The following is a 21,757-nucleotide window of genomic DNA, read 5'->3' as shown; positions in this document are numbered from 1 at the left end:
AGCCAAGCCTGCCAGCTTCCCTAATAAGCTGTTCCAATGTTTAATTGCCCACCGTGATCAGAAATAGCATCTTATTTCAAGGCTTCTTTTACGTAATTTTAGCTGCCAGGCAACAGCTCTTTCCAAGAGGGCTGAAGTGCTCTCTGTGGTCAGCATCTGTGCAGAGCCCTCTCCTTGGCATGTTGGCCACACAGAGCTCCCGAACCTGGACCTCAAGGGGTCTAGAGGAGGAGGGTGCTCTGAGATGTGTTTTTTTCTTCTTTTGCCACCCCCTAAAGCACATCTCCCATCCTCTGCCTCATCACCACGTCCAGCATGGGTGATGAGATTCAGCCCCTCTGACTGCAGCCCTCCTGTGTTTATGTGAGAGGATCGGAGCTGTCACCAGCACACCCATGTACCTGGGGATATTATACCTTGTGGGCATTGTCAATTACAGGAATTTTGCCTTCCTGCTGAAAAGTTGGAGGAGGATATTACACGAGTGCCTATGTGATGGCATCAAAGAGAAGACGAACTCCATGGCCGAGCCTCCCACCAGTCATTTCCATGTGAGATGGAAAGCCACTTTTTCTCCTTCTCCAACAGGAAAATAGGTAGTTCCCCACTGATTTTAATTACTTGGGGCAAAACAAGAGCAAATTCATGCCCTCTGTGCAAACAAAATTGACACCTCCTTCAGCCCAGACACGCAGCTATAGTGCAGACAACGTAAGCAATTGGACAGCCCTGCTTTACCTCATCTAATGCCAGCCCAAGTATTCCCAATAATTAGGCCTTTCAGCCTGGAAGGGCTGGAGCCACAGCTGCTTCCTATTTTCCCGAAGCTGTACAGAGCATTAGTCATCTCACTGGGGTTTTTTTATTGCCGTGACTGCAGCCGAGTAAGTGCACCGCCAAAATCCAGACAAGCCAAATCAGGATTAATTCGGAACGTACTCCGGGAGCTTGAAATCATCTCCTATCCCCCCTCTGAGCCCCTGTTCTCCCTCCCCACCCAAACAGCTCCAGTCTGCCTGAAGAAATGTCCTCCTCCTAAGCCTGCTTTCTCCACACGTACCAGGTTGTCCAAACGAAGCAGTGATTGCTGGCACTTCACTCCAATTGTTATTTATTAACCAATCTTGGGAATGACCTTGACTCTTAATTAGTCATCTAGTCCTTCTTGAAGGCAAAGCTTTTCCCCCTGGTTATAGAGGGGATGGGGATCAGTTACCAAGCAGAAGCATTGCTCTGATCTTGGCAGGATGTGAAGAAGAGCACGTATGAAGGAGACCCATCTACCCTCACCCACCAGCTTTGTAACTTAGCATGCCACCTCCGTTTGGTCTTTGGGTCCCCTGCCCTCACCAAGCAGAAGCATTTGCTCTTTCCAGTTTCATTTATAACATCTTAACCAAGCAGCGATGACCCAGCAAAGCAGCTCTGAGCCAGCATTTGTCTTTGCCATGCAGTGATCTCTGCTCTTTCCTCTCAGCCTGCACTGAAGGTGTGAGTTTGTCTCCTTTTTCTGAGGCTGCAAGAATCTGTGGAAATGGTGAAAATAGGGTAGCTGGCCCTGGAGGTGGAAATTGGATAGCTGCATGCTACTAATCCGCTTCACCTCCACATCACAGAGCTACAGCTGCTTTAGTGCCTCTCTTCCCCCTTAACAGGTAAATCTGTGTCTGTGAAGGAGGAAGCAAATAGCTTCCATAACCAGATTTTTTCAGTGAATTCCTGCCCCAGAGGCAGTTCACTCCACACTTCACCTAGTGCTGGGCAGAACCATTTTGGCTGAGATAGGAACCGACCTGTACATCACTGTTCAAACCCCATGGTGAGCCCACTCCTTGTAAAGTTTCTTTTTAAATTAGAAAAGTTTCTGTCCTTCCTGCTTTCAGCACAGATGAGAAGTCTTTACTCCATTAATACTGGATCTTGTGTCTGGGCAGGAGTTGAATTATGGGACCATCTGATTAAAAACCCACATTAAATCTTTATTGAGATGAGCTGTCTGATTATAGAAGTCATATTCCTATTATTTCTAACTTGGCCACCAGCCGGAAGAAGCTGGAAAGTCCAAAGACACAGCTGACCTTGTCTGCTTCACACTTCAACCATTAAATGACTCAGGAGGAGGGGAGGGACAGCATTTCCCAGAAAAACAGGACCAAAGTTAACATGCAGGTGCCTGAAAAAGGAGCCCCAGGAGCAGAGGAGATTGAAGATCCCCATTTTGAGTCAAAGATGTTCCGATGGGCATCAATAAGGCATTTCTGGCTTTAGGAGGGTTTTGTCCAGCGTGGTTTTCTGAGCTCAGAGGAGTCTCAGGATCCTTTGAGTTAACTTTTCAGATGGGAGAGGATGGGATGCTGGGAGAAGCAGGGCGCCAGCTGTGTTTCACAGCCGGCCAGCTGCTGTTTTCCTGTTGTTAGGAGGCGAGCAGGACGCCTGCTGCCTTCCACAGGGAGCAACATCAGATTTACTAAAAGATTTCAGCCCCCGAATGCTCCCTGACATACAAACCTCTGTACTGGCTTTGCTTTCAATTGTTTTGGTGCTAGACTGGATGGAAAAAACATAAACAAATGGAAAAGATAGCTAAAGGAAGGTGGCTTGTTTTTTCTTCTTCACTTGTTTTTTTCTTCGATAGGGGCTTTTTGAATGCTATTCTGAAATGAAAGGATGGTCTTTTGGTTAAAGAGCTGATCTGGGACCTTGCTTCTGGCCTTAGCTCCTGGCAGCCACAGACTCCACAGTAGGTGAGTCAGGACTGCATTCCCAAAAGTGTCTAGCTCCAACTTAGACAGTGAAATATCTTCCCGGATCTGGCTTTCAATATACGTGGGTCTCAATTACCTTTCTGGGAATCCAGATGAAAAATGTCTTTATTCTTCTTGCTGTTTGTGCTCTTGCCTGGAAGCTATTTGGAGGGAGCTGAAAGGGAGCTGAAGGTTGCTGAATGCTCCTGGTAGATGCGTGAGGCCACGTGGACTCAATCTTCTACAATCCTTCAGATACATCCATGTCCAAGGAGTGAGTGTTGCTGACTCCTGCTTGGTTAGCAGAGAGGTGCTGGGGCTGTGCTCGCACCTCTCCTCGAGGTAGCTGCTTCCCTCCACTGCCTGGGCATGGAGTCAGGCTCTGGGCTGTGGTAAATCTGGACGGACCAACCTTAAAACAGCAAATTTTGTCCTCTTAATTAAGCGAAAACTCTTCAGGAGGAGGATGATGGCTTCTAATGACTTACTGGTGACAAGTGCAGCGTATCTCCCCGTGCTTTTGTAATGCAGGCAATAAACATGCCTTCTGGCATGAGCTCACCCATCTTTGTTCTTTTGTTCCTCGGAAGAAGCTTCTTTTGTGGCTTTGTGTGGTGGCTTCTTTTGTTTTTTCACCTTATTGTGGCTCAGGTATTGTGCCAGCTTCACACAGAAATGTCACCGTTCCTTCTTGTAGGCACTTTCCTGTGAAGGATCAGAGGAGCACAGGGGAGGCCGCGGCCTACGGGCAGTGCCGCCATGTCACCCAGAGGCGGAAAAGAAAATGCAGTCAATCAAGTTGTTGGTGTTTTTTTTTTTAACACAGTACAATAGTTCAGTCTGTCATGAGCAAATGCAAATCAGGGTTGAGGGCACTTGTAAAGCAAATGAATGCAAAATGCAGAAATCAGTGAGCCATGCTTTCTCTCCAAGCTGGGTTTGTGAGCAGGACTGACTCACACGGGATGGGCTGATGTGGGTGCTGCCCCGCCACAATCACAGCCTGTCCTGTGGTCACTGCAGCTGAGATAAATGGATCTGGAGGCACCTGCTGTGCCCCCACGGGCCAGCCAGCACTGCTAGGACATAACCCAGTGCTTTCATGTACACTGCTTGCGATCTGCTTCAGGAGGCTGCCCTGTAAATGCTTGGGTTCAGAAGTTGCTTCTTGAACAAAAACGTCAGCCATCCAGGCAGAGGGAGCAGGGAACATAGCTAAGGGGAGTCCTTCTTTATTTTCACAGCTGGCAGATAGGATAGAGGATGAATGGGAGACCTTCACCCATCAGAATGGTATTCAGAGATACTCAAACCATCTCAAATGTTCCCAGATACCTTTGTGTGGGTAGCTGAGCCCCACAACTTTGCCCTGCAGGTATCAGAGCCTGGGGAGCCACTTGGCTATGCATAACATAGATGTTTGGGTCATCAGCTGAATCACTCCCTATGCTCTGCTGACTGCACTGGCTCACTTGGGCCCTAAAGGAGATGAAAGCCTGGTGCCCTACCTTGCAGATAGCTTAATTTAGACCTGCATCTCCTCCTGAACTGGAAGGACTTAATTCCTTAGACCACCAGTGACACGGGGTAACTGACCTGCTACCCCTTGTGCCACAGTGTGAGCAGAGCAGTGCTGATGTCAGGTTCAACACCTTGCTGAATCCTTTCCACCTATGCGAACAGGGGAAAAGCAATCCCATGCCAATCAATGGTATCCTACGCAGGCTTTTATGGGCAGTGTTCCCATGCTTTGTTGGAGCCCTATGAGCATATACACACTGGGAATGGGACTTCATCCCACCTAATTGTTGATATTTGTATCTGTGTTGGGCTGTACTCTCTTCATAGTCAGCAGAGGGTGAGGGACAGAGACATTTCAAGCTAGGATTATCTCTACTAAACCTCCGCTGACTGTAAGAGAAAGCCATCTGACTAACGCACTTACTGATGTATCCAATACTGTAATTATTTTTGTTTTTCTTTTTCTTTTCCCTTTTAGCTCAGAGCGCAGGATGGCAGACGGTGACACAAATCTTCCACCTATTGAGAGAAGGCTGGGACTGCAGATATGGGGCATAGAGGTACGACAACACGGCAATGATGTCATATATCTTGTGTGTGTTTCAAGGAAAATATTCTTGAAGTAATCTGGGTAGGAAAAGAGGGTCTTACAGATAAGATACAGCAGTGGGAAACAGGAAACCCAGCTTCTCCCTATGCTACTTTCAGTATGTTGTTGCTTGGTGCTTTGCTGTTCCTCCTCTGTAAAACAAGGGTGATATTGACTAACAAAACATGAATTTGGTGGGTCTGACAGTGTTCCTCCAGCACTGGAGTCTTTCTTAGTCCTTTTGGGGAACAAATGCAAGGCTGTTTTAGTACGCTAAAAATGAATTACTTGTTTCACCAGGAAGAGGGATTATGCATGAGTAGTCTTAGTTTATACCAGCAGTGTGGCAGCTGCCATGGTGAAGGCACACATTTTTGCAGTGAAGAAATCCTTTGGAGTCTGTTTCCGTCTTATCCTTAGCTTTCCCACTATGACTGGTGGGATACTACAGCCTGCAAAACCACCTTCTGCTTGGGGTGGTCTTTGCTTGTAGTTTGGAGCCAGGCTGTGCTCAGTTTTGCTTTGTTCTTGCAGGATGTTCCCCTGCAACAAGAGGGGGCATAAAATGAGGTGCATAGACAGCCTAGGGGAGAAGAGGAAAGGGTCTTCAGACAGTGGTGGCCCTCTGCAAATCCCAGCCAAGGTCCCAATGCCACAGGGTCTTTGCCTTTCCATTTCTCTGCAAAGCATTGTACCAAGCTGTTTGCTAGAGGATCTGTAATTAGAGACATATCGGTTCATGAGGGTCAGGTTGGTATGCAGGGAAACAAGTCAGGCCACCAAAAAAATGCACGTCTCTAATTCCAGGGAACCACAGAGTCAGTTCCAGCCCAGGAACTTGGTGTGTACTAGTGGGTGGCACACACAGCCACCTACGCTGGGCAGGCATAGCTGGTCAATTGTGCACTTGTACCAGAAGCAACGTGCTATTAAGGGTCTGGAGGGTTGAAAGACACATCAGTGTCCATCTTTTATCACCACTGCTAGTTGCTCTGAATCCCAAACAAAGTGGTTATCCTAACAAAGCTCTGAAAATTATCCTTGAATTTTATGGGTACTGATTATAAGCCGTGCCCTAGAACTAAATGTAGGATGAGATGTATGCAATCACCTGGGAAGTTCCCCACAAATGCAAGCCCTGGAGCACTTCAGCATGACCTCTAGGCCTTCTTGCCTTAGGCCTACAGGATTGCAAAGGGGAAAGGAGAGGTAAAAATATATATACTTGTCAATCTAGGCAAGCAGCATTTTCATTTACTCCTTCTTACCCCTTAGTATGTTTGGAATTTCCCCCAGAATTGGCTTTTCCCAGCCCACAGGCACAGCTCTGATTCTTCCTTTTCCAAACCCTCATTGTCACCTTGGTGTTTCATGATCAATGACCCACATGCTCGTTGTCTTACAGAATATGAAGATGGTTCCTGTACCTGAAAAAGCTTATGGGACTTTTTTTGAAGGGGACTGTTACATAATTCTGCACGTAAGTAAGGCAGACATTAATCTCTTTGACAAGCAACAGGTTCAACGTTGTTCCTTTGGTTCCAGCTGATGCTGGACAGTAGAGGGGCTCTGCAGCCCTTCTCCCTCTCCCCCTTAGGAGATCTCCCAAATTAGATTCAGAACTGCTTGCAACCAGTTGTACCCAAGCTAGCCAGAAGCACAAGGAACTTCTGAGAATTAACCCTACTGTTGGGTTGTGCAAAGTGCCTGGAGCTCTGCAGGAGGACAATGTGCTGCACTGTGCTCCCAGACTTCCTTCCAAATCTCTTCAACTGTGAAGAGCAGTCCAGGCCCCATTGCATCAAACAACATCCACATGATGGAACCTCAAATTTTCCATTTCCTGGGCCTGAGTGTGCCTTCATCAGTCAAGAGACAGAAAAGCCTCCACTATTCCATGATAACCAAATGCATATTCACTATACATCTGGCTGGGAAAGCAGGCTGTGATAACAATCCACAATGAGTCACCTGCACTAATTCACCATGCACATCCTTTTATGGTACCTTTTGAGTGCTTTGGGGAATGGATTTGGTAGCAGCCACCCAAAGACATGCTTAGACCATCCTTGCAAGGGGCTGAATATAATCACTATAGATTTTGATGCTCACAGGCTCAGCTTTTGTTGCAATAGCTTCCCCAGGTAGAAAAGCCCTTAATCAATCCACGACTCCCCTTCCCACCTGCAGATAAGAGGGTAAAAATATTCATCTTTGCGTTCTGCATCTTGACTGGATGCTCTCCAAACAAAAATTGTCTTCAGGACAATGGGACTTTGATCATCTTCAATAGCAGTGTATTAAACTGAGTGATTTTGCCACAAATTAATCAGCTGTGCCTAGAGGAACTGAATTGTATTTTATTCAAGTTCTTCTAGTGTTTTACACCGCGGTATCACTGCACAAAGCAAATAAACAGAACTTAGTGTCAAATCGAGTTTATAAAATGAGCTTTTATTATCTTTCCCAGGCATGGATGATAGGATTTAACACAGTAGGTGCTGAAAAATAACTGGCGCAAGTCACATAACAGTAAGCACACCTGTTCTCAGATCGCTTGTCTTTTCTTTCTAGGCTATTGGGTTTTTCTGTAATAAGATGAATCACAGCATGCACACACAGGCTCAGCTTCCTTTGGAGTTATGTCTCTTTTGCAAGTCAGCAGGAATTCACAGGCAGTTGGTGCTACTATATAGTGCTATATGAGAAAGAGAAAAGTGGAGAAAGGATAGTATCTCCAGGCAAATAAATAGCAGTGCATATTACTCTTTTTATTTAAATGATTTATGAGAAAAATGTCCTTTAAGTTTTAATATCAAACTCTACAAAAGTAGGACGGGTCAAACACACACAGTTTTGGACTTTCACAGGTGCTCAGTTTTCTTTGATAGCAAGAGTCATAAAAATATATATGACAGCAACCTGCTTCAGTAAAATATATACACAAACCCCATTCTCCTGAATTAAGTCCCTGGCTCCAGGCCAAGCTCCTGTGGAACATCGAAGGGCTCCATCCCATCTCCCCTTGCCCAGCAACATTATTTGCTCCAGATATCTGGACTTTGCCCTCATCTTTCTCGCCTCTTCCAGAGCAAAAGAACATCTCGTGGCACGGCTGTGGATTTGCATTATTGGATTGGCAAGGATTCAACTCAGGATGAACAAGGTGCCGCGGCCATGTATGTCACCCAGCTGGACACTGCGCTCAGGGGAAACCCCGTGCAGCACCGGGAAGTGCAGGGACACGAGTCTGAGACCTTCCAAAGCTATTTCCGCAATGGCATTATGTGAGTAGCATGAAAGGCTTTGCAGCATCATCATGGTCCCTGGAGCTTTCTCTGCTTCCCTCTGTCTCAGGCATCAACGTTTCAAAAATGGAGCACTGGGGTAGTTCAAAATTCAGAGGGAAAACTTCCCATTTTGAAAAAATTAATTGTAAGCATTGGGACTGGGCCCATGTCATTCTGATCTACCGACTCTTTTCCCAGATATTTGCTGTAAAAGGTTTTTAACCTCCCTTTTGTTCACTGTAAGGTCTTCCTTCCTCTCCTCTGCACACTTTAGATTAATATATCCATCCACAGCACTTTAAACTAATAGCCACGTTGAGGAGAAGTGTTGATTTGGCTCACGCTGGGAGTAATTTTCCTGCAGAGGAAGCAAAGATTGACTCTCTGAACTAAGCCGTCTAAAAGATAGTATTGAGTCCAACCCTGTGGTGTTGAGTCCAAACCTGTGGTCATGACTCCCTCTGGGGTCTTTGGAAGGTGACTCCGAAAGACGTCCTCCAGGAGGACCTTTGCTGGCAGTAAGTGGCCAGTGAAGCAGTTCCTCACTTTTAAACAGCTGAAGAAAACCCAGATGAAAGCCCATCTTCAGACTCTATCCTGTATTACTTTTCATATCTTGTTATTGTACCTCTCTACATCCTCTCATGAGTTTCTTCAGGACTTTTCTGAAACAGAAGAGTGCTTTTATGCTCATTTTAAAGATGAGTAAAGGGCAACGAAGGACTAAAATTCAGACCTTCAAAAGCATTTGGGTATAGAAGTCTATTTGGAAACCTATCTGGCCCTGAAATCAGTATGAGTTAGACTTCATCTTGGCCTAAACCACACACATAAGGTCAAGCAGGAAGTCTGAGTCAGAATGAGAAATTAAAACAGGCTCTTTCCACACCTTGGCAGGTAGAATAATCAGCAGAGAATCCTTCTGTGGATTCACAGAACTGTGCCAAACAAGTCTAAACCACTGTGAATCACTCGCAAGCCTGACCACATTTGCCAGTCTTTTCCAAGCTATAATAAAACAGACTTATTTTCCACATAGCAAAGCTATAAAACTCTCAACAATCACCTCTCTTTCCCACAAATGGCAATTAGATAGCTTCAACTGTTACTTTAAGGCCTGAATTACGAACATTGGGTTAGATTTTTAGAATGGACTAGGATATGTGGAAAGGGGTTAGACTTGTCCAAAAAAACTGTTAAAATTTTCCGGGACTTCTCTGGGGTGCTGTGTGCTCTCATGATGGGATTGTGTCTTCCTTGCAAAGTTACAGAGGGAGGGAAGGATGGCATCATGTAGTGAGGCAATTACAGTGCTAACAGCAGCTATTGCAAAGTGTGTGTTCAAGGATGGAAGGACAACAAAATCGGTAAATTAAATCTGAGAGAAAGATGGTGTCCTGTATCCCTTTACAATAGCATTTTGTTCTGCTTATGGCAACAACTTTCCATCTGAGCTGCTTTAAACAGAATACCTATTTTGAATAAAAAAAAAAAAAATAGCAAAAAAAATATATTGTCTGCAAAACATGGCTCATTTTTTATTTGACCATTTATGGATGCACAACAGCAACACCCACACAAGGTGGATGGTCACTGTGAGGAGCTGTTGTCTGACCAGAGACCATGAACAGTAGCGTGAGGCAACACAGCACCATTTGACACTCCTTTTTTAGGACTTTGAGATATTAGCTCTATATTTTTTTTACTTGTCAAGAAAAGCTTGAGATGTTCTCAGAGGATAGAGGGGACTTTTTCTAACCAACTCTAACTCTTTATTCCTTGTTGCACTACAGCTACAAGAAGGGAGGAGTGGCTTCAGGATTTAAGCATGTGGAGACCAATATGTACAACATCAAACGTCTTCTTCATGTCAAGGGGAAGAAGCATGTGACAGCCACGGAAGTAAGCACGGGAGCTCCTCTCCTTATGGATCATTTCTCCTTGCCTTCCCTCCTACACCCATATTCTATCAGGTCTGCCTGCTCGATAGCTCTTTTCTGGTCAAGCATCCTCACTGGGGTTTGGTATAATCCCGAGAAAAGCCATTTGGCTCAGTGCTAGAAAAATGAGCCTGTCGTTGCAGACCATTTTTTACATCCCCAGGGCAGTTTCTCCATGCCTGTGACTTGTCTCCTGCAGCTCTCCTTGTCCCCTCTATTCACCAAGCCTTCTCATTTCCTCACAACAAACAGGTAGCACTTTCCTGGGACAGTTTCAATAAGGGCGATGTGTTCTTACTGGACCTTGGGAAAGTGCTGATCCAGTGGAATGGACCCAACTGCAACATTGCTGAGAAATCCAGGGTGAGTACAGGCAAAAGCCCTGTGGTTTGTTAGAGGTATTTTTTTGATCACAGGGTGGGAAAGAAAAGAAAAAAAAAAGAGAGAGAGACACACATACAGTGCTCAGTGTCTGTGAAGACAGAAACAGTGCTCAGTGTTTGCACAGTGAGAATCTAATTAAAACCAGGAACACAGAGCTGAACAGAGAAAATCCTGGTAAATCTTCTACTTCCTCATCCACTGATATCCACTGTTCCAGAAAGGCATCCAGCTCCCTCTGGGGAGGTCCATCCAGCCCTCTGTGCACTGTAGTTTGTGTGACGTAGGAATAAAAAGTCAGTAGCACCAGTAGATTTAACTGCAATAACTACCCCAGGAGTGGTTGAATTTCAATTTATTTTTTACATCACAGGGAATTCCAGCTTGGTCAGTATGAGACAAGCAGGAATGCATGAACCAGGTTTTGATAGGTCAGATCCCTATTTATAAAGGCATTTTACAAAGAGGTCATTAATCCTTATTTTACTGATAGAGGAACTGTGATATCGAGATGTAATAAGCCAGATTTTTCTACAGGTCATTAACAAAGCTGATGGTTGTAATTATACACATTAAAAGGCGAGTAGGACTGCTCTTCACATAATGGCACGTGATGATCTGGGGTTGGGGGAGACCTCACAGGGAAGGCAGTTGTCCAGGGCATGATGGGTTGAGATGAAGATCCAACAGAGGGTGAGACAGAGAGGAAAGGGAACAAGACAGAGGGAAGACTAGAAGAACAGGTTCATCTCAGGCCTGACGATCAAACAGGTCATTTCCTAGGTCTAACAGAGATGTCTCCCTTTAAAATCTGTTGTGGTAAGAGTCACGGGAGTGAAAAAAAAAAAATGTGGAAGATGGAAATAATTTGTTTGGCATTTCACACTTTTTTCAGATAAAACATCCATGTTTTTCAAATACTTGAAACCTTTAAATGTAAAATGTCACCACAGAGCATCCAGGGTCCTACAGCTCTATAGCATCCAGCCTCGTTATCCTCAGCACATGTGTCTCTCTCCCAGAACATCTCAGGATTATTGGACTTGCTTGTGTACTGTCACACATAAGCAATGCCCGCTGTGGCTACTGCATGTCTGTACTAAGCAGTATCTTTCTGAGACTGAGTTAATAAACAGGCATAAAGGAGAAATCCCCATTTTTAAATAGTAAAATCTGGCGGACACTAGCATCTTTGGAGAGCTGTGGTAATCTGGCGTAGACAACGAGTACTCGGTCATTGCTCTAGGTCTGACACAATGCTTGCTGAATTTATTGTATGGACCGGGATTAATCCCCTGATGATCCTTGTGCAGGGCCTCGCGTTGGCTCGTAGCATCAGGGACAGTGAAAGAGGCGGCCGCGCTCAGATTGGCATCATTGACAACGAGAAAGACTCCCCAGACCTCCTAAAGATCATGAAGATGGTGCTGGGGGAGAGGCGTGGGGAGCTCCGAGATGCCATCCCGGACACGAAAGCAGATGAATTGCAGAAAGCAAATGTCAGGCTCTACCAGTAAGTCTGGGGCTGGGCCTCCAAACCCCATCCCTTGCCACAGCAGGCACTGTGCAGCCTGACCCTACTCATTAACTCTGCCTTTCAGTGTCTACGAGAAGGACAATGACCTGGTGGTACAGGAGATAGCCACTCGGCCCCTGACACAGGACCTGCTCCAGCACGAGGTGAAAGACATGAGCCTTAATAGCAATAAAAAGTGGTTCTCTTTATTTTCCGCTGAGCACCTGTTTCTATAGAATAATTCATTTCCTGGAAATTAACAGCCCTTCTGTCCTAGATTAACAGTGTCCTTCCCAAACAAGACAGCTTAGCCTCTGCCTACAGCTTCAGTGGCCAGAGGCAGGCAGTGAAACAGGTTGAAGCTGCTCTAACAAGAGATGGCAAACCCACCCTGCCAGCCAAGGACAGTGTTACCTTGGCAATCATAATAAAAGGAGAGTCAAAGCTGGAGGCCAGGAATGAATTCCAGATGGAAACAAGGCTTCTTAATATCTGATGTTCTGCTACAACTCTCCATCTGCAGCATTCAGAGCAAATTAACACTGTTCAAAAATCATGAATTTAGATATATATTCATGCTGTAGCAAGTGACTAGTCTAAATCACATTCCCCCAGCCTGAAAAACAAGAAGCCTTTGGTCTCACAGTGGATTGTCACTTTGGACCACCAGCTCTCTGCAGAGGAGGCAGGCTGCCTGGCAGCCATCTCATCCTGCTGGGGTTCAGGATCCTGGTGCAATGCTTTTAGCTTCATACTGGGGACATGTAATAGTCATGAAGAAGAGGTCTAGGGTTGATGGTACTTGTTAGCCCAATTTTGAACCAGTAAATCCATCCTGTGTTACCTCTACTAATGGTTTACCAACATTAAAACTCTGGAAGGTGATGAAATAAGCTAGAGCTACCTCTAATCTAGGTCTTCAGGAAGAATCCAACTTGGGTAGGCTACAAGTGAGGATCTTTGCCTGAAGAGATCTTTTTACATATATTTTTTGGTTTCTTCTCAGGACTGCTACATTTTAGACCAAGGTGGCTATAAGATTTATGTCTGGAGAGGAAAAGCCTCCAACCAGGAAGAGAAAAAAGCAGCCTTCACTCGAGCTGTGGTGAGTAGTGCAAACAATGTCGTGGGAGGTTAACTAAGCACTAATCTAGATCTGACCACTAATTACAATTAAGAATAGGTCTTGAGGAGCTGGCCTGGGTAATAACAGAGAAAGAACTTCTAAGGGAGGTGCGATGACATAATGTAAAATGGTTATTCAGCAAATCTCACTAAGGACTCTCACTGAGAGTACGAAGAAATTGGTTAAGGACAAGAAAATGTAAAAGAATAAATGCCATGTTACACAGTAACTGGTAGACTTGTGGAATTTGTTGCTTCAAGAAATGGTGCAGGCAGAGAGGATCAGCAGGGCTGAAAAGGGATTAGGCCAATTCATGGTCAACGGGCCCATAAACAGATATTGAAGGAGGAGGCTCTTACAGCCTCTGTAACATCCATGACCCCATATTGTGAATATTAGAGAGAACAAAGGGATCACATTGCAGATAGCTACAAGGCTCACATGTTTTAGCTGAACAATATCTTTTACTGCCACTGTCCAAGGCAGCACGGATCACTGCTCTGAACCAGAAAGGCATGTCTTGTGTCCCCAACCAAGTGTAATACTTCTGAGCAAGTCAATGGGGAACTCAATTACTTGGGCTCTCTGAAAAAAACAGACTTGATATTAAGTGCTATAGGCCTCAATCCCAAGTCCATTACAGGCAACAAGTATTTTTCGGAGTGTCAATAGTCCCATGTGACTTTGAAGCTGGCACAGGGCTCTTCCACTTGGTAAAAAGAGATCTGTTATTAACCGTTACTAACTCAGATCAGTCAACCTGCAGAAAAACTACAGCTTCTGTTAAGGTAGAGCACTCCAGCATAGCACACAGGTGCCTATGCTACTCCTTCAAATAAGCTGCCACACAGTCATTTTCCAGCAGAACATGCCTCAACACTTCTATTCAGACAGAGTTCGCCTCATGGGAGCCTGAGTGTGTAAGGCATTTGGTAGTTTTACATGGTAGTTGGCAGATGGAAATGAAGTCTACAAGGGAATTTAACTTTTAATTCATCTATTGACTTACGTGAAGACCATAAATGGGCTCATTTTCAATGAGATCTTACCCGGAGATACTGAACCTCAATGGCCCCACCTTCAGTGAGATCCTACCTGAGATACCCAACTTCAATAACAATTACACCTATTGTCCCAAGGAAGAAAAGCTTAGATGAACTTTGACTTAAAACTTATCTCACAATCCTCTGTGCTCCTTTCAAAAGCTTAACCCAGATGCTTTTTATAGGCAATCAGCTCTGCAAATTCTGGCCCTGAGCTACAAATGTAGAACAACAGATATCTCTTACTTTCAGCGTGGCAGGTGGGAGGGATGGGAAGACCATCTGCTCTGCTTTTCCCTGGGGGTAGTATGTGGCTGCGGTATTTACAGCAGAAGATGAATGCTCAGAAAGCCCACATTCAGGCTCCTTCCCTGAAACATGGCTGTCAGCATTGTACCTCCAGGTCATCCTGGAGTCTGCCGAGATAAACATGAGAGCAGTTCTCAAAAACCAAGCAATGACTTTGACATTGTGGCAGAACACAGATCGTTTTTGTCCTTACCCCATTGTATCAAGCACCTCTGTTGAAGCACTCTTTTAACTCAATAGCTGCTCTATTTCAAATAAATAATATTTTTTTTCAGGAAAATAAAATTAAAAAAAAAAAACAGATTTATGAGAGTTTTACCCCCTTCAGAATATGTGTCACACTCTGGGGTATGTAACTGCCTCCAGCATACATGCCCTCTACCATGCTAAAGGGAGGACAGGATCCCTGTTTCAGCGAGGGTCTTTTTGGCACAAAAGTAAGTTGAACTAGGCACTCAGGTCATGGGCACATGCCATCACTGTTCTCTCCACCTCCACTCACGGATCTATGACCAGAAGCTCTCCAAAGAGCTGAATGAGATAGAAGGAGGCTGTGCATTAGACCTATTGAGTTAGATTTTCTTCAGGACTTAAATGCTATGCAGAAATTAAGTTTAGGATATGATCCAGCTGGCCGACCTCTAAATTTGTAGACATCTGCATAAGTCCAAATGCAAGTATCTTCATCTTGGGGTGTATCCTGCCCTTGGTTACGCTGCTGTGTTCAGCTGCAGGTGGAAGTTTGCTTTTGGGGCTGGTTTAGGCCACTTCTTCTTCCCATGTCCATGAGAACTGTGGTGTGTCCCCACTAATGCCCCTTTTCTACCCCATTAGGGTTTTATCCAGGCCAAAGGCTACTCTCCTTCTACCAACATTGAAGTGATCAATGATGGTGCAGAGTCAGCCATGTTCAAACAGCTCTTCCAGAAGTGGACAGAAAAGGATGAAACACTAGGACTGGGCAAAATCTATACTGTTGGCAAAACTGGTGAGTATGTTTTCAGAGCAATAACTTACCCTGCATTTGACTTTGCTACCTGTGATAAGCCACAGCTGAAGAAACATCACTCACATTAACTGTTCCCTGTCCTCAGCTCTTTGAAAATCCAGTGCACGTTCTTCTCATGTTCTGTATTTTCCACCTTCTTCAGTAGAAACAATGATTCAGCAATTGAACAATGTTCAAAACTGCTGGGGCTTTTTGCATAAACCAAACTGCCACTTATTCCAAATGTGAATGCTGGCAGAAGATCAATCTCATCTGAAAAAAAAATGTGTGCAGAAAATTCACACTTGTAGAACTTCTTAATTTTCTTTAGAGAGGGCTAATGATGAACCTGCAAAGGAAGTGTTGAACAACATTCTGCTTTCATTTACACTGGCATCCACCCAAGCCCCTCCTGACGTCAATGGAATTATTCTGTATTTACACCAGTGTAAGTGGTGCCCCCATTTATCATGCTGCTGAAGTGAATATTGCAAGGCATTAACCCCAAAGAGTAAACATTGAAGAGAGAGATCTTCCTGACAGAGAGAAGTGACAGAGATGCTGAATGTCTCCATCAGTAATATCTTCAGAGATGCAAATACCCTTTTTTTGCAAGTTCTCTCTCCCTGCTGTCCATAAATACTCTCTTTATCATGAGCTGAAAAACTGTAGGCATTCTAGTTCTAAAAGCAGCACTCAAAAAACGAGGGAAATATGTATAGATTTGGAAAACAATTATGACTTTTTGGTCATGAGATAACTTCTATTTTTATCTGCCAATCATCACAACTTTCCAGTAAAGTGCTATATGGGCAGTTGCCAGCCTAACAGATCAACTCTGGAGTGTGTGAGCTCTTGTATATCCTGAAATCAACATTTGCCTACTGCTGACCAAGTTTTTCTTACATGCATAATGATTGTGTGTGTGTGTGTGCACAAGGGTGATGCATAGGGTTTGTATGTTACTGTGCATTCACTGGGTTCTTGCCTTTATTCTGCTGGTGCGTGCAGCCAAGGTGGAGCAGGTGAAGTTTGACACGACTCAGCTCCATGCGAGACCAGAGCTAGCTGCTGAGCAGAGAATGGTGGATGATGCCTCTGGGGACATTGAGGTGAGAGAGCTCCTTTGGCTGACAGAGAATGCAACTACCAAAGTGTTTCCAAACTTCTCTGCCTTTTCATACAGCAGCTGTATGAGCTGTGCCCACCTGTCCTCCACAAAGTAGCATGGCTGTGGCCAGAGCAATCTGCTTACAAACTCCAACCAAGCAGCAGTTACCTCTAGGGCATTTCTCCTCCAGCCCATGTCCACCAGAGAAAAGCAGCCACCAAGCTGAACCCTCTCCTGCCATGTGCACAGGGCACGAGGCTGAATCAGGAGCAGCTCCCTTCTCACACTGTCCCCGAGTTCAGTCTATATTACATGTGTCAGTGCAGAGCAGAGGCCACTCTCTTTTTCCTGTGGCCTTCCATGGAAGACAGAATTGGTTGAGAGATGAGCCATGGGTCTGAGAAGCTGCACCTCCACCTCCTTGAGATCCACTGACTGTTCAGTTATGGCACATATATTATGACAGTCACTAGATAGACATGACTTTGCCAGCAAGCACTTTAATCAAGCTGGGGATTGTCTTTCCAGATGAAGACCTGAACATCAGTGGTCTTTTGGCAAAGGGGCTGTTCTGTCTTCACGTTGACTACACTGCTGCTCACCAACATGTTTCTCACACTAGGTGTGGAGAATTGAGGACCTGCAGATGCAGCCGGTGAATCCCAAGACATACGGGCAGTTCTACGGAGGTGATTGCTACCTGGTCCTGTACACCTACCTCAGATCAGGCCGGCCTCACTATGTCCTCTACATGTGGCAGGTAGGTCAAACTGAAACAGAAGGGACTGTGCTGTGTCTGCTAGAAGCCTGAAACTCAAAGAAAGAGTTGCACACAAAAATCCTCAGTAAAACATCCAGAAGAACTCACGTGTCCTTTGCTCATCAATTGTCCACTTGGAATCATCCCAAGCTCTGCTTTGTAGGCTGCATGGACACTGAGCCCAAGCTAGCATCAGGCAGAGAGCCAGCAATGTCACAGAGAAGTGGTGAAGGGTTATAGGACTCACAATGCTGAGGTTAAATCTTGTAGTCTTTCAGATTGTCCTTTAAGGCCTCAGCTCCTAGGGTCTACTGAGTATATGAATACCAATAGCTCTGCTCTTTAAATTATAATTTCCTTTCCTGGAATGCATGCTTTTCTCTAAAGCTTTGAAAATGTGATCCTAAAGGCTTCAAAAGAATGAAATAAATGAAATGTAAAAATCAAGTCATTTTTAACTTTCATTTTATTGTACACAGGGCTTTGGATTGGCAAGATGTTACACTTTTCAGAGCTTTACACCCTTCCCCTCATCATGTTGCATCTTCTTCCCTAGGGTCGCCATGCTTCTGTGGATGAAATCACTGCCTGTGCCCTCAATGCCATTGAGCTGGACAAAAAGTACGGGGACGAAGCTGTGCAAGTGCGCGTGACCATGGGCAAGGAGCCAGCACACTTCCTGGCGATCTTCAAGGGCAAGCTGATCATTTACGAGGTAACGTGGCTTTGTGTGCATGGTCAATGCAAGGTGAAAGCAGCAGTGATGGATTGGCAGTGACAATAGAAGTAGTCCAGAAAAATGGGCTGGTATTCAGGAAGAGATCCTGCCAGGTCCGTATGGTCTGGCATGGGAAAATGGTGGAATATTTTTAGCTCTTCCTTTGTGGGTGCAAATAGAGCCATCGTTGCTGTAATGTGTTTTCAACCCCCTCCCCTTCAGCCTACAGTTGGGTAACTGAGACACAGAGGGGCTGATTTCCATTTCCACAGCACTGAAGCAGTCTCTAGTGTGGTAGGAACATTGGAACATCACAGGACCTGAGTTTTCCACACTAACTTCCCAAGTTAGTGAGTAGGCTCAACACCACATGAGAAAAGGGGAACAATCCTGGACTGGCTTGGACTCAGCTGTCCACCCCTGAGCTCCAGTGTTAATGCATTAACGTTCTTTCTTTCCAACTCTATACCAAAATATTTTGCAGTTAAAATAGGATGATAGTATCATAAATTACAGGTAACATAATCCTTCAGGGCCTGCCTCCAGAGGAGTTCCTCCAAAACACCCAGCAAGCAGTTAACATGGTTTGAATTTTCCCTGCCTGAATTACATCACATTAACTTCTAACCCACTTTCCTTTGGGTGCCAACATCTCTGGTAGAGGCATTGCAAATGGCTGGGAAAGAGGGGGCTTGCCCTCAGCTCTCTGTGTTGGCTTGAAGCATATGATCACACACCACACCACAGCATATGATACGGAGAGCACAGCTCGAAATCTGAGTCCAGATGCCCTGCCCAGTTTACATGGCAAGTGCTTTGCGGACTCTAAGATCTGCTGAGCATCTTGACGGGAGCCAGTCAAGATGCAGAATAACCAGGGAGCAATGTGGAAGTTACAACATGTGGGTTTTATTCTGGCCTGGAACCAGAAGTTATTTGGATTTCCTCACCTGCTCTGTGCAGGCCCATGGTCTGTTGCTGTGTGGAGGGCTGAGAGACCAAGTCTTCTTCCCTCAAATTAGTTCTACCCTGGATTTGCACCCTCACCTCCCAACACCATCCTTCTCTCTGTTGCCTTGCAGAGTGGCACGAGCCGGGCTCAGAAAAGCACGCCCGAGCCAGCGATCCGCCTCTTCCAGGTGAGGGGCACAAGTGAGATGAACACCAAGGCCACGGAGGTGCCAGCCCGGGCCTCCTCTCTCAATTCCAACGACGTCTTCCTGCTGGCCACTAACCAAGTCTGCTACCTGTGGTGTGGGAAGGTGAGACCACCGTGATCCCAAGGGAGGCAGCCCCAGGGGGATGAAATTGCTGATGTGGGTCTTGAGTCTCCAGCCTCAACTGAGCCGTGGAGGTGTAGCCTTGGGCACAGAGCCCATTAATTTCAGCGGAAGAAGGTGAACCCAGGAGAAGGCTTTGTCTGGAGGATTAGCAGTAAGACAGCCCACTCTCTTCAGAAGTAACGCACCTTGGGATTCACGTCATCCCATTTTACATGTTCATACAGCTTTCACCTGAATAAAGCACCCCAGGCTATACAATTGTAAGAAACTAGCAAGATTTGGGCATGCTCATTTAACCTCTTCTAGTCTGCTTCAGGATGAGATGAGTTGCACCCCAGATGCCATTGACTGCACTGGCCATCCCTTCAATGACTAGAAATAGATTCTTAGTGACCAGCTCAGATGAGACCCTCAAAAGCACTGAAGCATGTCTAAAACTCTCTGGAGCAGTGCAGAGATCAAGACAGTTCAGCCCCACTGATAAGTTTCCCCAGTCTGCCACTAACTCATCCTCAATCTTCTGTCCTGAACCTAGGGCTGCAGCGGAGATGAGAGGGAGATGGCAAAGATGGTGGCTGACATTGTCTCCAGGAGGGACAAGCACACCGTTCTGGAGGGACAAGAGCCAGCAGAGTTCTGGGAAGCACTGGGAGGCAAAGCCCCTTATGCCAGTGAAAAGAGGTAATAGTGACCGGGTGGTTCCTCTGGGCTTGGCCAGGGAACATTAAGTAAAGGATCAGACCTTTGCAGGAAGGTGGGTAAGCACTTTGATTCCATATCCTCACCAATGGGAGCACTGGATCAGAATATTCCCAAAAGCTTGGCTTCACACAGTCAGAAATCGCACCAAGATGACTCTTGTCTTGGTTTTGGGTATTGGGTTGGATGGATTTCCCCATGGTAAATCCATCTCATGTTTTGTCATAAGAGTTATATGACCCACATCCTCCATTTCCAGCCATTACTGGCCTTATGGGCAGCCCCAGAAGATTCACAAAACTGAATTGGCATTTAAGCAACCTGGAAATCTGCAGCCCTCAGAGCTGGAGACATGTTGCTTTGCAACCAAGTGATCTGATGTGGCTTTCACCTGGCAGCAGGCTCTTCTCCACGTGGAGGGAAGGGATCTTCTGCCTTTGCCTTTGGGTGGAAAAAGTTACCTTTAAAATAGTAAAAATGGTACAAGTATCTTGTACAAACTGACATCGCTGAATTTCAGGCCTTCTGACAAGTGCTGCCATGTTTCCATTTCACCCTGCATGGTCATGACTAGTAGTGGCAGGGCCCAGTGGTAAACCACAGGGGAAAAGTTTTCATCTCAATTTTTCTTTCCCTGTCATGCATGAGGAAGGTTTCAAGAGCAGATCACACACTACCAGCCTCGCCTCTTTGAGTGCTCCAACCAGACAGGGCGGTTCATCATGACAGAAGTGGTGGGCTTCTGCCAGGAAGACTTGGACGAAGACGATGTCATGCTGCTAGACACTTGGGAAGAGGTCAGCACAGACTCCCCTACCCTCCAGACATATTTTCAAACAGGTTATGGCTTAATTCATATGTGTCTGTCATTCAACATGAAAATGAGGGCCATATGTCTTCTGCCCTGTCTCTAAACCCTGCCTGATGCCTGGTCAGACAAGCAGGCAAATGTCTAATTCTTCTCACCTCGGTAAAAACACTTCAGTGAGGCACTATTGTTAGCCTGTCTGAAAAGTGGGAAACTGAGGCACAGAAAGCAAAGCACTTTGGCCAAGGTTGCTTAGTGTGTACACTCAGTGTGAGGAATGTAGTTCCTCCTAATCAGGATGGTTTCAGACACAATCTAAAGACAGACAATAGTTTTTCCTCCTTCCTTCTCCTCTACTCCCAGACTAGATGTTTTCAAAGCAGACCGAAAGCAATCAGCTCCCATGTTCCTGGAGAGCAAAGGGCATACCTGAGCTTAGCACTAATAGTCCTGAACCAGGCAGGGGCTCAGGTTTTGGCTTCCTTTTCTCCCTATTTTCTGAAATATTTATGCTTTGTGCCTGTCGAAGCAAAATCCTTCTTGACTGGGAATAAATCTGAGATAAAAATCCCAGGTGGTTATTGGGAAACGAGTTGCAGTCTTATCTCCACTTCACTTATCAGGGGAGAACAAAGAGCTGTGTCTGCACAGGTCCTAACTGCTCACTGGTCTTCAATGCCTTCTCTCATTTCAGATTTTCCTTTGGATTGGCAAAGCCTCCAACACATATGAGAGGAACGAGGCAATTGCCTCAGCCAAGGAGTATCTCAAGACCCATCCAGCAGGGAGAGACTTGGCAACTCCAATAATACTGGTGAAGCAGGGTTGTGAACCCCTCAACTTCACAGGATGGTTCAACGCTTGGGACCCCTACAAATGGAGTGTAAGTTGTTGGGGTGTGAGGAGCAAACCCTCCCCATGACCTTTCTCT

General features: G+C 45.5%; 1 protein-coding gene across 4 annotated transcripts in view; it reads left to right on the top strand.

Moving 5' to 3' along the window:
* Positions 1-21,757, top strand: part of VILL (villin like) — a 32,840-nt gene that overhangs the window by 6,043 nt on the left and 5,040 nt on the right. For 2 of the 4 annotated variants that reach the window (XM_021277400.4, XM_021277399.4), the window contains exons 2-18: positions 2,636-2,744; positions 4,744-4,825; positions 6,260-6,334; positions 7,945-8,141; positions 9,938-10,046; positions 10,337-10,447; positions 11,779-11,978; positions 12,067-12,145; positions 12,988-13,086; positions 15,294-15,447; positions 16,459-16,559; positions 17,181-17,318; positions 17,875-18,033; positions 19,119-19,298; positions 19,855-20,000; positions 20,671-20,815; positions 21,521-21,709. In XM_021277400.4, the coding sequence (XP_021133075.2) occupies positions 4,757-4,825; positions 6,260-6,334; positions 7,945-8,141; positions 9,938-10,046; positions 10,337-10,447; positions 11,779-11,978; positions 12,067-12,145; positions 12,988-13,086; positions 15,294-15,447; positions 16,459-16,559; positions 17,181-17,318; positions 17,875-18,033; positions 19,119-19,298; positions 19,855-20,000; positions 20,671-20,815; positions 21,521-21,709 (2,151 nt within the window). In that variant the 5' untranslated portion in view covers positions 2,636-2,744; positions 4,744-4,756. The remainder of the gene's footprint in view (positions 1-2,635; positions 2,745-4,743; positions 4,826-6,259; positions 6,335-7,944; positions 8,142-9,937; positions 10,047-10,336; positions 10,448-11,778; positions 11,979-12,066; positions 12,146-12,987; positions 13,087-15,293; positions 15,448-16,458; positions 16,560-17,180; positions 17,319-17,874; positions 18,034-19,118; positions 19,299-19,854; positions 20,001-20,670; positions 20,816-21,520; positions 21,710-21,757) is intronic. The other 2 variants (XM_005027299.6, XM_005027297.6) reach the window with 1 other exon arrangement.

This window comes from Anas platyrhynchos, chromosome 2 (genome assembly GCF_047663525.1).
Source record: "Anas platyrhynchos isolate ZD024472 breed Pekin duck chromosome 2, IASCAAS_PekinDuck_T2T, whole genome shotgun sequence".
Classification (NCBI taxonomy): domain Eukaryota; kingdom Metazoa; phylum Chordata; class Aves; order Anseriformes; family Anatidae; genus Anas; species Anas platyrhynchos.
The sequence above is the reverse complement of the archived record's forward strand: the minus strand, read 5'-3'. Positions and strand labels throughout refer to the sequence as shown.